At 50.7% G+C, this 12487-nt stretch overlaps 1 protein-coding gene across 1 annotated transcript; it reads left to right on the top strand.

Moving 5' to 3' along the window:
• The first annotated feature begins 5897 nt into the window (after window positions 1–5897).
• Window positions 5898–6869, top strand: LOC133629341 (olfactory receptor 14C36-like). The gene has a single exon (XM_062019998.1). It carries the CDS (start codon window positions 5913–5915, stop codon window positions 6867–6869), a length of 957 nt encoding a protein of 318 aa, XP_061875982.1. The 5' UTR covers window positions 5898–5912.
• The last annotated feature ends 5618 nt before the right edge of the window (window positions 6870–12487 follow it).

Genomic DNA, 12487 nt, shown 5'->3' with positions numbered 1-12487 from the left:
CTCCCATCAAATTAGTGCTTGTTTTCTTCCCCCAGTCGAGTAGTCCTGTCTGTTTTCCCAGAACCACAGGTGGTGAGAGAGCCCTCCCTGTCCTTAGGGAGTTCCAAAGGCCCTCAAGTGCTTGGGCCTGATCGAGGTCTTTGTACCTGGATGGGCCTAAACCGGGACAGGGATCTTACAACACTTGTAAACATGTGAAGGGCAGGTGTGGAGAGGCTGGGGCCAGTGTTTTTTGCATAGTGCTCAGTGACAGACAAGGAGTAACAGGCACAAGCTGGAACACAGAAAGTGCCACTGCAACACGAGGAAAACTTCTTTACTCTGAGGATGAGGGAGCACTGGCACAGGTGTAGTGGTTTTGCCTGGGACAAGTTTTGGTAGCAGGGGGTTATAAGGGCTGGCTTCTTTAAACAAAGAGCTGCCAGAAGCTTCCCTGACAGGGCTAATGCCAGTCAGTTCTAAGTTGGATCTGCAGCTGACTCAGGCCTGGCCAATTAATTGGCCTGGCAAATTAGTGACTGAAGTAATGGCTCTGTGATTAACCTATTGCATCAGGCCAGGCTGGGGATTGACCTGATGGAGAGGAACTCCAGGAGAGAAACCTGGGAGTTCAGGTTGATAAAAAACTGACCATGAGCCAGCAACCTGCCCTCGTGGGCAAAAAGGCCAATGGCATCCTGGAGTGCATCAAGAAGAGTGTGAGCAGCAGAGTGAGGGAGGTTCTGCTCCCCCTCTCCTCTGCCATATCTGGAGAGTCCTCATCTGGAGTCCTGTGTCCAGTTCGGGGCTCCATCAGTTCAAGAGTGACAGGGAACTGATGGAGAGAGGTCAGTGCAGGGCCACCAAGATGATCAGGGGACTGGAGCATCTTCCTTCTGAGGAAAGGCTGCGGGACCTGGGGCTGTTTAGTCTGGAGAAGAGGAGACTGAGGGGGGAGCTCATTAATATTTACAAACATCTAAAGGGTGTGTGTCAGGTGGTTGGGGCAGCACTTTTTTCTAGCAACAGGACAAGGGGTGATGGGATGAAGCTGGAACACAAAAAGTCCCATTGGAACATAAGATTAGGTGTTTTCAGGTAGGTTGAACATGCAGGTGTGCACCTTAGAAGAATTAGCTCAAGGAACAATTGAAATCTCATTGTTTAAGTTTGAAGACTGTTGGAGGATGAATGCGACTCTCCAGGAAAGTGTGATATCCTTTGTTAACCTACTTTTCAGGAGAACTGTATGATGGTTAGTGTAACAATGCTCAGAAAGATACTGGAACAAATAATGTACAGAATACCCAGGGGATGGCGAGTAGTGTGGATTTCTGGAGAGGAAACTGCATCGCACAAACAAGCCTGTGGGAAAGCAACGGGAATTCACAGCACTGGTCTATAGACCCAGGAGACTCATGTAGACCCTTGTGGGCATCAGTTGTGGAACAGGAATTCTCTTTTCTTTTTGAAGGGTCTTTGGTCCAAGGAGAAATTAGCAGTGGTTCAGCATCAAACCAAAGGCTTAAAAGGGTTGCATCCAGAGTGTGTTAAAACTTGTTTTCATTAACTGTGCCAGCAATGGACTGCTCAGTGTATTTATTGACATTTACCAGCCTGAGAAGTGCTGTTTGCACTGTGGAGGTCAGACCCCAGAATGTCTCTTGAAACCTGAAAGAGAAGCACCTAAAATTTACTAAAAGCAGGGACATTTGGAGCACCATTGGTTGTGAGGAGAAAAATGTCCTTTTTATTCCACAAATGATGTAAACTGACATGGAACACAGAGTCAGCGTGGAAGAGCTTTTCCAGTCTACAAAGCAGTGGTGAGGCTTAGGTACTCTAGAAGAAAAAGGTGGACCAACTAAAAAGGATCAGAAGAGACCCATCAAAAATGGTTTAGAAATCAAGAAGACACAGGGGAACAAGAAAGACTGAAAAGACTGAGTTCATACGGGCTGAAGCAAATAGAAGTAAACTGTGACAGCTATTGAGAGCTGTAAAATGCTGATGCAGAAAAGAAATACTCTTGTGAGAAAGCAGCAATCTTGGATTTCAGAGAGGAAAATTCGGGCCAAGTGCTAGGAAAAGGTTTTGAACAGTAAGAAGAGAAATAGTGAAACGTGACTTAGAGGGTTTGTGGAATCTCCACGACTAAAGACATTTAAAAATAGAGAAACTGTGAGAAATAGCTAAAGTAGAACTGATCCTGCCTCTAGGGAGCAGGATGGACTATCTGGATCATGCTCCCCAGCTTTGCTTTCTATTACCTGTCCTTTTTAATCATGGTCTACATCCCAAGGCTGCAATTACATGCCTTTTCACACTGTCCGCTCCTGTTTAGCTTTCAGGAGAAAGCAGTCACTCTCCCATGTTAATGACTAGCTGCTCTATCAGTTTTACCAAGGTGTCCTCAGAAGATTCCACATACTAAGTTCACATGCGAGGGAAACGCCACTTTTCATGGATGACCATCAACAATTGGAGCACATTACCAGGACTCACGGTCCTGTAGAGTGTTCAGTCATTCCATTGGATTCAGCTAAAACCCTTATTTCAAATGCTATTCCAGCTTTTGTATTCTTTTAGTTAATTATTTGCAGCATAGTCTAAAATGTTTGGAGCCTCTGGGCTGCAAGAGGGAAGAAGTAGCTCTAACGTCCAGATTTGCCCGTTTCGATCTGGAGTAGGGCCCAGTAAGCAAGATGATTGGTTTTGCATTATTCATATGGCATCTCTTTGGATGATTCTGAAGCGATTCGTGTGCTGCTGTAGAAGGCAGAGCCCTGATGTCTGTCAGTGTGCGCTGGGATTTCTCATTTTATTTGCAAAAGTGATACAAATTCCACATCTTACAGTTCTTGGTCAAAAAGTTCCATTATCCTCTCTGGAGCAGGTCTCATACAAAGAAAAAGCACACCAAGCACAGCTATTCTATTACTATTGTGCTGCTCCCTCAGCTCCCTGGGACCCCCCTCTGCTTCCAGGGACTGATAAGGATTGCATTAGTTCCAGTGATTCGTGACTTGATCCCCATCCACTACTGTCTGTTCTCCTCCAGAGTCCCGCTTCAAGTCCCACCAGTGCCAGAGCTCTGTCTCATAGTAATGGCTCCAGCTCATCCTGGCTGAGGCAGTGCTGCACATTTGGGCTGAAGCACCCCAGCTTTGGCACCAGGCAAGCCTGGAAACTTGCTACCAGGTGCCCAAGGCCCTGCTGTGCAAAGGCTTTGCCTCAGAGCAAAATGGCATGGACAAAAGATTTCTGAAAGCCTTTCTTGCCCCGAGACCCAGGAGGAAATGCCTTCGTTCACTACATTATCACCCTCCTAGCTTGGACAAACCTAGGCTGTTGTTCTTTTTGCCTTCCTGGTGTGCTGTCTCGTATGGGAACAAGTGATTCTCACAGCCAACTCTTTTTGCAAGAACAGAAATGCCACAGGGCATGAGTCTGTCCCCAGATGAGGGAGGGAACATCAGTGATTGCTTCAGCCTGTTTCCCAGCAGTTTGTGCTGGAGCCCCAGGAGCCCCACCTGGAGGGAGCCCAGAGGGGCAGAGCAAGTGCTGCCATGGGCTGGTCCTCTGCTGCTGAGCTGGGCCAGGCTCCTGGGATGGAGAGAGCCCATGAGACGTGGGCAGTGCTTATGAGAGACAGCTCTGCCCAGGAGCAGCTCCCGTGCAAGAGGCAGAAGTGCCTGCAGGCAGCGAGAGGAGTGGAGTGAGGCAGAGAGATGGGACAGGCATTGGAGAGTGGGAGGCTGCTGAGAGCTGACTGAGCGACAAATCTTCCCTGTCCTTAAGGTGCTAAGTCTCTGGCTGTAGGATGGTGCAGGTGTGGTTCCTGGAGGGATGTCCCAAAGCTGGTACATCTCACAGCTGACAGGCTTGGTCAGGAGGTGTCTCACAGTTTCTGTGCTGTGGAGGGGAAGAACATGTTCCAGACAGGGCTTGGCTGCTGCAGCATCAGAGAGACGGGGCAGAGCAGGAGCCCTCTCTCAGGTATGGCTGCGGTGTTCTGCTGTCAAGAAGGTGGGTCAGGGCTGTTCACAGCTCCAGGTGAGCACTAGCAGATTCCAGGAGATGTTTCAAGAGGAAGATCAAGGCAGGGTTTACTCTAAAGAGAGGGAGTTTCCCCAAGTGGGTGTTTTCAGTTTCCTTCTCTGAGAGTGGGGGTCCAAGTGTGTGGTAGGAGTGGAAAAGAGAAGTAGAAAAGGACCTGTCAAGTTGAAATAAGTCCCTGAGACGTAACTTTGAGTGGTCAGTAGGTCTGCTAACAGCCTCCTAAAGGGCCTCAGCCACTTCCCTGGCTTTGGACAGTACCAGCATCACCTTTGCTGGACCCATCAGGTTGCTCCAACCTTTTGAACCTCCAGACTGGAACATGTGCCCAGCCAGTGCCCCATAAACAGGCAGGTTTCTGGAGGGCCCAGGGGAGTGCAGAGAGGTTGGGATGGGGTCTGTGATCAGGGAAAAGACACGGGACAGGGAAACATCTCCTAGAAGGAAAATCTTCTGTCAGCAGAAGGAGAGGAAAGGAAACATAAAATGTTTTGGGAGGGAGAATTGGGAAAATCCTGTGTCATCCCCTCCAATGCAGAGCCCTTCCTCTGAGCAAGCCCCCTGGCCTCCTCACCCATCAAAGCCTCTGCCTTCAGGGCCCTGGGCACAAGGCTTGACCTTCCTTCTCTGCCGACAGAGCTCCAGCAGAGCCGTGGGGCAGCTCTCCAGCCCCATGCCCAGGTCTCTCTGCAGAGCTCAGGGCTGAGAGCAGCTGCCCAGCAGTGATGGGTCTGGGAGGTGTCAGGCTGGGGAGGGTCAGGCTGTCCCGAGTGCCCGGCTGCCTCTGCCCTGGCCTCTCACACAGACTCTCACTCAGTTTTCCTGTCTCTGCACTTGCCTGTGTGATGGTTGTCTTGTTCTGTCAGTCAGACTCTCTAGGGATGGGAGTTTCAGCTGCCGAGTCACACACTGATCTGTGGGTGCAGTTATGTGGGAGTGTGCGTGGGAACAAGTGTCCCAGCTTTCCTCTGACCTGTGGGGCTGGGGCAATGCAGTCTGTGGGGCTGGGGAACGAGCTGGTTTTCCTCTGTAGAGATCATCGTTAGGACCCTTGGCTGCCTCCTCAAAGTGGCCTTCCAAGCAGTGAGCTGCCTGCAGGATACAAACCTGTCCCACAGCAGCTTGGTGTGATCTGAAAGCCCCACAGAGACCCAGAGCCTTTAGAGCTGAGGAAATGCTCTGTGGCTGGTGACTGAGCTCTGCGTGTCCTTGGCTGGAATGGAGTGAGACTTTTTGTTGCCTGCCATGGATCCCTCTGCTCTCAGCAGTCTCTGGTGGCTTTTCAGGATCACATGGGATTGTGATCACCTTCCACTTCTGAAAGAGGCCAGCCCAGGGAATCAGAGAACTGGACAGAAGGGGAAACCAGCTCCCTTCGCTCTGCTCTAAGCCACAGGCAAGTCTTTTGCCTTGCAGGGCTCCCTCTCTGCTCCGTGAGTACAGCACAACTGCTGAGGGTTTCTGACACCCAAGAACACTCCACATGGGAGATGGTGTCAAAAGAACAAGAACTCAGTTGCCTTCTCCATTCTTTAGTGCTGTGAGTGCAGATGCTGACAAGCCCTTCTGCATCAGGAGCAATTCCACCTGACAAATCAAACATCAGGACTGGCCTCTGCCCCTACCATCCCCATGAACCAACTCCTGCAGGGCAGGGCTGGCTGGTAAGAGCCCATGGGCAGAGGCTCTGCTCTTCATGGCACTTGAGCTGGGCTCTAGCCTTAGAGCTGAAGGAAGGTCTCCTTGAAAAGGAAAAGGGCTCTGTATGTGATAGGGGAAGGTCTGTGAGAAATGGCTTTGATTTTGCTCTGAGAAGCCTCTTCTAACTTGTCACTTTTTCTCCTGCAACAGCCCCACATGCCTAAAAACAGCAGATGTCCAACAGCTCCATCACCCAGTTCCTCCTCTTGTCATTTGCAGACAGGAGGGAGCTGCAGCTGCTGCACTTTGGGCTCTTCCTGGGCATCTACCTGGCTGCCCTCCTGGCCAATGGCTTCATCATCACCGCCGTGGCCTGCGACCATCGCCTCCACACCCCCATGTACTTCTTCCTGCTCAACCTCTCCCTCCTTGACCTGGGCTCCATCTCCACCATTGTCCCTAAAGCCATGGCCAGTTCCCTCTGGGACTCCAGGGCCATTTCCTACATGGGATGTGCTGCACAGGTGTTTCTGTTTGTCTTTTTCATGTCAGCAGAGTATTTCCTCCTCACTGTCATGTGCTACGACCGCTACGTTGCCATCTGCAAGCCCCTGCACTACGGGACCCTCCTGGGCAGCAGAGTTTGTGCCCACATGGCAGCAGCTGCCTGGGGCTCTGGGTTTCTCTATTCTCTCCTGCACACGGCCAGTACATTTTCCCTGCCCCTCTGCCAGGGCAATGCTGTGGACCAGTTCTTCTGTGAAATCTCCCAGATCCTTCGAATCTCTTGCTCTGATACCTACCTCAGGGAGTTTCAACTCCTTGTGTTTAGTGCTTGTGTCTTTTGGGGGTGTTTTGTGTTCATTGTTCTGTCCTACGTGCAGATCTTCAGGGTGGTGCAGAGGATCCCCTCTGAGCAGGGACGGCACAAAGCCTTTTCCACCTACCTCCCTCACCTGGCCGTGCTCTCCCTGTTTGTCAGCACTGCCACCTTTGCCTGCCTGAAGCCCCCCTCCATCTCCTCCCCATCCCTGGATATGGTGATGGCAGTGCTGTACTCTGTGGTGCCTCCAGCAGTGAACCCCCTCATCTACAGCATCAGGAACCAGGAGCTCAAGGACTCTATTAAGAAAGTAATTTCATGGCTATTTCTCAGCAGTGAGAAAGCTCTCAACACTCTGCACAAATGAATCCCAGCATGTCCCATTACAGGCCTCTGTGTCTTGCTGGTTTATATTTGCTGAAGAGCATTCTCATGATCAGTAATGTCATTGTCAGAGGTGACTCTCATCATGTCTGTAATAAAGTGGGATGTCCCTGGTGCACTGGGCTCTTCTTCTAAAGCTGGTGAACAGCAGCAGAGGTACGTATCCAAAGGCTGTCCCACACATGAACTTGTAGGTGGTGTCCTTAAAGAGGGGAGCCTGGTCCTGCTTGGAGTAACAGTGACGCTGGCTCAAGGTCAGAGCCTGAAGTCCTTGCTGTCCTGGTGCTCCAGCAGGCCTGAAGATGGCTGAAGAAGAGCTGGTGCCCCACACTCTCTTAGTGCGGTCTTCTCTCCTGAAGGGTGGTATGGAGAGGAAGGCTGGGACCCTGTGTCAGGGCTTTCACTGAGGGAAGCGTGACCCAGCAGCCATGTCAAGTCATTGCTGTCTGTGTGCCCAGCACAGGTCCATCACACGGTCTCCCCCCACCCTGCTGTGTGCTGGCTCCTACCCCCAAACTCATCCCCAGTCTCATACCTTTGTGGCTCTCCCTTCCTGAACTGGCCATTTACCACAGTCCAGACTTGGGCTGATCTCTGACATCCATCTACACTGTCAGAACATCAAACCCTTCCCAGGCTGACTGTGGATTGTGGCTGGCTGCAGACAAAATCCAGCCTGGCTGGATGCTGGAGAGGGCTACCAGAGCAGGAGGGTGCCAGGGGACGGGACACTGTGGTCTGTTGTCACAGCAGGCCAGCAGGACATTTCCCCACCCTGGCTGCACCTTCCCCTGTGTGGTGCCTGCACAGTTGGGCTGGGAGGCAGCAGGATGCATCTGGCAAAAGGGTGGGAATGTGAATTCGGGGGACAGCATGGCTGGGAGGTCTGACTGTAGCCCCTCTGCAGCCAGAGCAGTTCCTCACAGCCGTGACAGGAATTGCTGCTGCTCAAGGGCTCAGGGGTGTCTTGAGGGGACCCAAGACACGTGGCAAGAGTTGTCTCCCTGCACTGCACCTCACGATGCCTCCTGTGTCATCCTCCTCACTCAGGAGCAGCACTGGGTGTGTTTCTCCCTACCCAGGTGTGAAGGGAAGCTGCTGGTGGTCTTCTCTGCTGATCCCCATGTCCCAGCATCATCTCACAATCATGACCACAAGCCTTCTGCAGAGCAGGAAGGAAAAGGAAATCAATCTACCTATATTGTCCATCCCAGCCCAGGATACTGACAGGCCCCTGGCCACCAGGATACTGGTGGTTGTCTTTGCTGCAGGAGCACATGGAGAGCTCACGTTCAGCTTGTTGTTCACCAGAAAACTAAGGTCCTTCTCTGCAAAGCTGGTTTCTAGTTGTTGCCCTCCAGCACATCACTGTGAATGGTGTTACTGCTACCTGGGCATTTCTCCTCATTGAACTTGATGAGGTTCCCCTCTGCTCATTTCTCCAGCCAGCTGAGGTCCAGCAGCACAATCATCTTGTGTATCAGCTGCTCCTCTCAGTTTCATGTCGCCGGCCAGCCTGCTGAGTGTGAGCTGTGCCCCATAGTCCAGGCCAGTAATGAAGCTGCTAATCAGAGTTGGCCAGTTGGCCTCAGTATCAACTCTCCATGTACAGCTGTAGTGAATGTACAGCTATGGTGAATGACCTTCAGCTGGATTGTGTATCTCTGGTCACATCCTTCTGATCCCAGGTGTTCGTCCAACTTCCAAACTACCTGACTTTCCACTTACCTGGTCCATACTTCACCAGCTTGTCTATGAGGATGTTGTGGGAGAGTGCCAGAAGCCTTACTAACTACAACACCCATTGCTCTTCTTCCATCCACCACCCTCCACCACCCTATGATGTCAGGTAGTGGAAGCTGCCAAGTTGCTTCACCTCATTTTCTTTTCCATAAGCTCTTGCTGACTCGTCCCAGTCATGTTCCTGTCTGTCACTTGTCTGCAAACAGTTGGCAGAACTAATTTCTCCATCACCTTCCCAGGCACATGGGGAAGGCTGACTGACTACCTGGAGTCTCCTCATCATCCTTCTTTAGGATCCAAGTAACAGTTACTTTCTGCCAGTCCTCTGGAACCACAGTCCAGCTTCACCATCCTTCAAAGGTAACTGAAAGCAGGCTGGGAACGACATTGGCCAGCTCCTTCAGCACTCATGGCTGCATCTGTCCCGCCCCACAGAGTTGTTTCTATCCAATTTGCCTACATGTTCCCTAACACGATCCTCCGCCACTCAGAGTAAGTCTTTCGTGCCTCCAGTGTAGTATCTGCTCCCCTCAGTTTCACATGTTATTGGTGAATACCAGTCAACAGCAAGAGCTGAGGTCATTGATCCAAAGACACCCTTAGAGAGCCTAAGACTCTGCCCACTTCCTCACGCTGGGTGCAAGTTCTTTATCTCCCAGCAAGATCTTTCCCTCACTGGTCCCTCTGACCCTCAGGCACAACCTCACCCAGCCTGTTGCCCATCCCATTGAGGAGCTCCGGGCACTCAGGCAGCTGCTTCAAGCTCATCTCAAGCAGCAGGTGCACAGAGAGAATCCCCCACATGTTGTTCCTGAAAAGCTCCTTGAGTACAGGCATCTGTTGCAGATAAGTGGAATGCAACTCGCTCAAAAGAGAGAGGGAGCAGTACCGAAGCAAAATAATAACCTGACAGAGTGCAACACGTTTGATGGGATATAACAAAGTTGGGCAGTGGTTTGACAAGGTTCAGGAAGTTTGATGTCAAGCCTCACTTGATAAATTCCTGCACGGAAGAAACTTAGAAAGGTAGAATGATTCACACAGAAACAGATTCACGTGGGGACACAAAGAGTAAGGAAGACCCTCCCAGTGAGTCACAAGGTTCAGAGCGGACCCCCTTGCTTTCTAAACTCTTTACCCGGCCAAGGTGTGGATCCAATCCAATCTGCATCAATCTTAGTCTCAGACCTGAAACACAGTTTATTCCTAACAGAGTTCTCTGAACAGTGTTTATACCTCTATTGAGCAGCTACATGGATTAGCAGTGTTTCATTAGTTAATTCAGCATGCTATCAGTCCCTCACCCAGGATCTGTCGCAGGGAAAGAATCTCTCTGCCTTGGGGAAGGAAGGGTCTTTTAGTCTCAGGTAAGGAATCCCTAACGTTAACTGGCAGCCCTTGCTCAAGGGGAGAGTCACGTGCTGTGCAGCCCAGCTGCAGTTGGGGAGTGCTCAAACTGAGCCCATCCTGAGGGTGATATTTATGGAGTGCAGTAGTTGGCTGCTAGTCAATAGTATAGACAAGAGATGTCTTTGTTTTAGCTCAGGAATCTTGTTCTGTCCTTTGGTTGTTTTGCCTTATTGGATTTGAAAGAGACTTTCCAGAATATCTTTCCAAGGCACCTTCACTCCGTGCCATGAGCCCAGGGCTCCCCAGCACACAGGCTCACCTCACATGTGAGGCCTGCTGCTTCTTAGTCAGCCTGGACCCAAGGACGGTTTGGAGTCACATGTATCCACCACAGCCAGGCAACCAAGGAACCCTGTGCCCACTTCTTCTGTACCTTCCACCACTCACGTTACAACCCGAGATCTTCTGGACACCTACCACATCCAGATGTGCTGTGATGTCATACAGCTTGCTGCAAAGCCCAGATGTGCTGTTGTGTTCCACAGCCCCGTTGCAGTGCGCACATGAGCTGTGATGTCACACAGCACTGTAGCAGTTCCCATCTGTGCTGTGATGTGACACAGGAATTCTGCAATGCCCACATGTGCTGTGATGTCACACAGCCCCATGGAAGTGCCCAGGTGGGCTGTCATGTCACAGAGCCCTGTTACAAAACCCAGATGTGATGTGATGACAAACATCCCTGTTGCACTTCCCAGATGTGCTGTGATGTCACACAACACTATTACAGTGCCCAAATGTTCTGTGATATCACAGACCATTGCTGCAGTGCCTAGATATTCTGTTGTGTCACAGACCCCTACTGCAGTTCCCACATGTGCTGTGATGTCTCACAGCCCACATGCATTGCCCACATGTGCTGTAATGTCACACAGCACTGTTTCAGTGTCCAGTTGTGATGTGATGTTCTAGAGCACTCTTGCAGTGCCCAGATGAGCTGTTCTGTCACAAAGCACTTTTATAGTGCCCAGATGTGCTTTGCTGTCACAGAGACCTGCTACAATGCCCAAATGTGCCTGGATGTTACACAGTCCTGTTTCAGTTCCCAGATATGTTGTGATGTCACACAGCCCAACTGCAAAGCTACATATGCTGTGATGTCACATAGTCCTTTTGCATGTTTGAGATGTGATGTCACAGAGAACTGTGGAAGTGCTCAGAAGTGCTGTGATGTCACAGAGCATTAAGTGGCCAGAAGAGATGTGTTCTCACAGGAACTGTTGCAGTTGCCATATGAGCTGTGATGTCACAGAGAACTGTTGCAATGCCCAGATGTGCTGTGATGTCATCCAGCCCTGTTGCAATGCTCAAATGTGGTGTTTTGTCACACAACGCTGTTGCAGGTACCAGATGTGATGCCACACAGCTGCATTGCATGGCCTAGTTGTGCTGTAATATCACTGAACATTAAGTGTCCAGTTGTGATGTGATGTCAAGAGTTGTGTCATTGCAGTTGCCGTATGAACTGTGATGTCACAGAGCACTGTAGCAGTGCCCAGATGTGCTGTGATGTCACAGACCACTTTAGGAGTGCCCAGAAATGCTGTGATGTGACACAACCCCATTGTAGTTCCCAGATGTACTAGATGTCATAGAGCACTGTTACAGTGCTCTGTGACATCACAGCACATCTAGGTGCTGAAACAGTTCTCCGTGACATCACAGCTCATATGGCCACTGAAACCGTGCTCTGTGACATCACAGAACATTTGGGAACTGCAACAGTTCTCTGTGACATCAGAACCCATCTGGGAACTGCATCTGGTTTGTGTGACATTGGAGCACACCTGGGCACTGTAACAGTTCTCTGTGACATCACAGCACATCTGGGAACTGCAATGATAGAACTCTTGACATCACATCACATCTGGCTTTTGTAACAGGCTCTGTGACAGCACAGCCCACTGAGCGCTTCAACGGGGCTGTGTGATATCACAGCACATGTGGGCATTGCAGCCCCATTGCAGATCACAGCAGAGGTGCTGTGATGCCACAGAGCATCGTTTCAGTGGCCAGATTTGATGTGACGTTACAGAGCACTGCTACAGTGTCCAGTCATCCTGTGATGTCACAGGGCACTATTGCAGTGTCCAGATGTGCTGAGATGTCACACAGCCCTGCTGCAAAGCCCGGATGTGCTATTGTGTCACAGAGCATTGTTGCAGTGTCCAGGTGTGATGTGATGTCACAGAATTGTTGCAGTTGCCATATGAGCTGTGAAGTCACAGAGCACTGTTGCAGTGCCCAGAAGAGCTGTTCTGTCCCAGAGTTCAGCTGCAATGTGCAAATGTGCTGGGAGGTCACGCAGGCCTGTTACAGTGCCCAGATGTGCTGTGATGTCATAGAGCTCTGATGCAGTGTCTAGACGTGCTATTTATCAGAGCAGTGATTGAGAGCCCAGATTTGCAGTAATTTCACAGAGCACTGGAGCAGTGCCCTGATTTGCTG

This window comes from Colius striatus, unplaced genomic scaffold, assembly GCF_028858725.1.
Source record: "Colius striatus isolate bColStr4 unplaced genomic scaffold, bColStr4.1.hap1 scaffold_40, whole genome shotgun sequence".
Classification (NCBI taxonomy): domain Eukaryota; kingdom Metazoa; phylum Chordata; class Aves; order Coliiformes; family Coliidae; genus Colius; species Colius striatus.
This window is presented reverse-complemented; position numbering and strand designations above follow the sequence as displayed.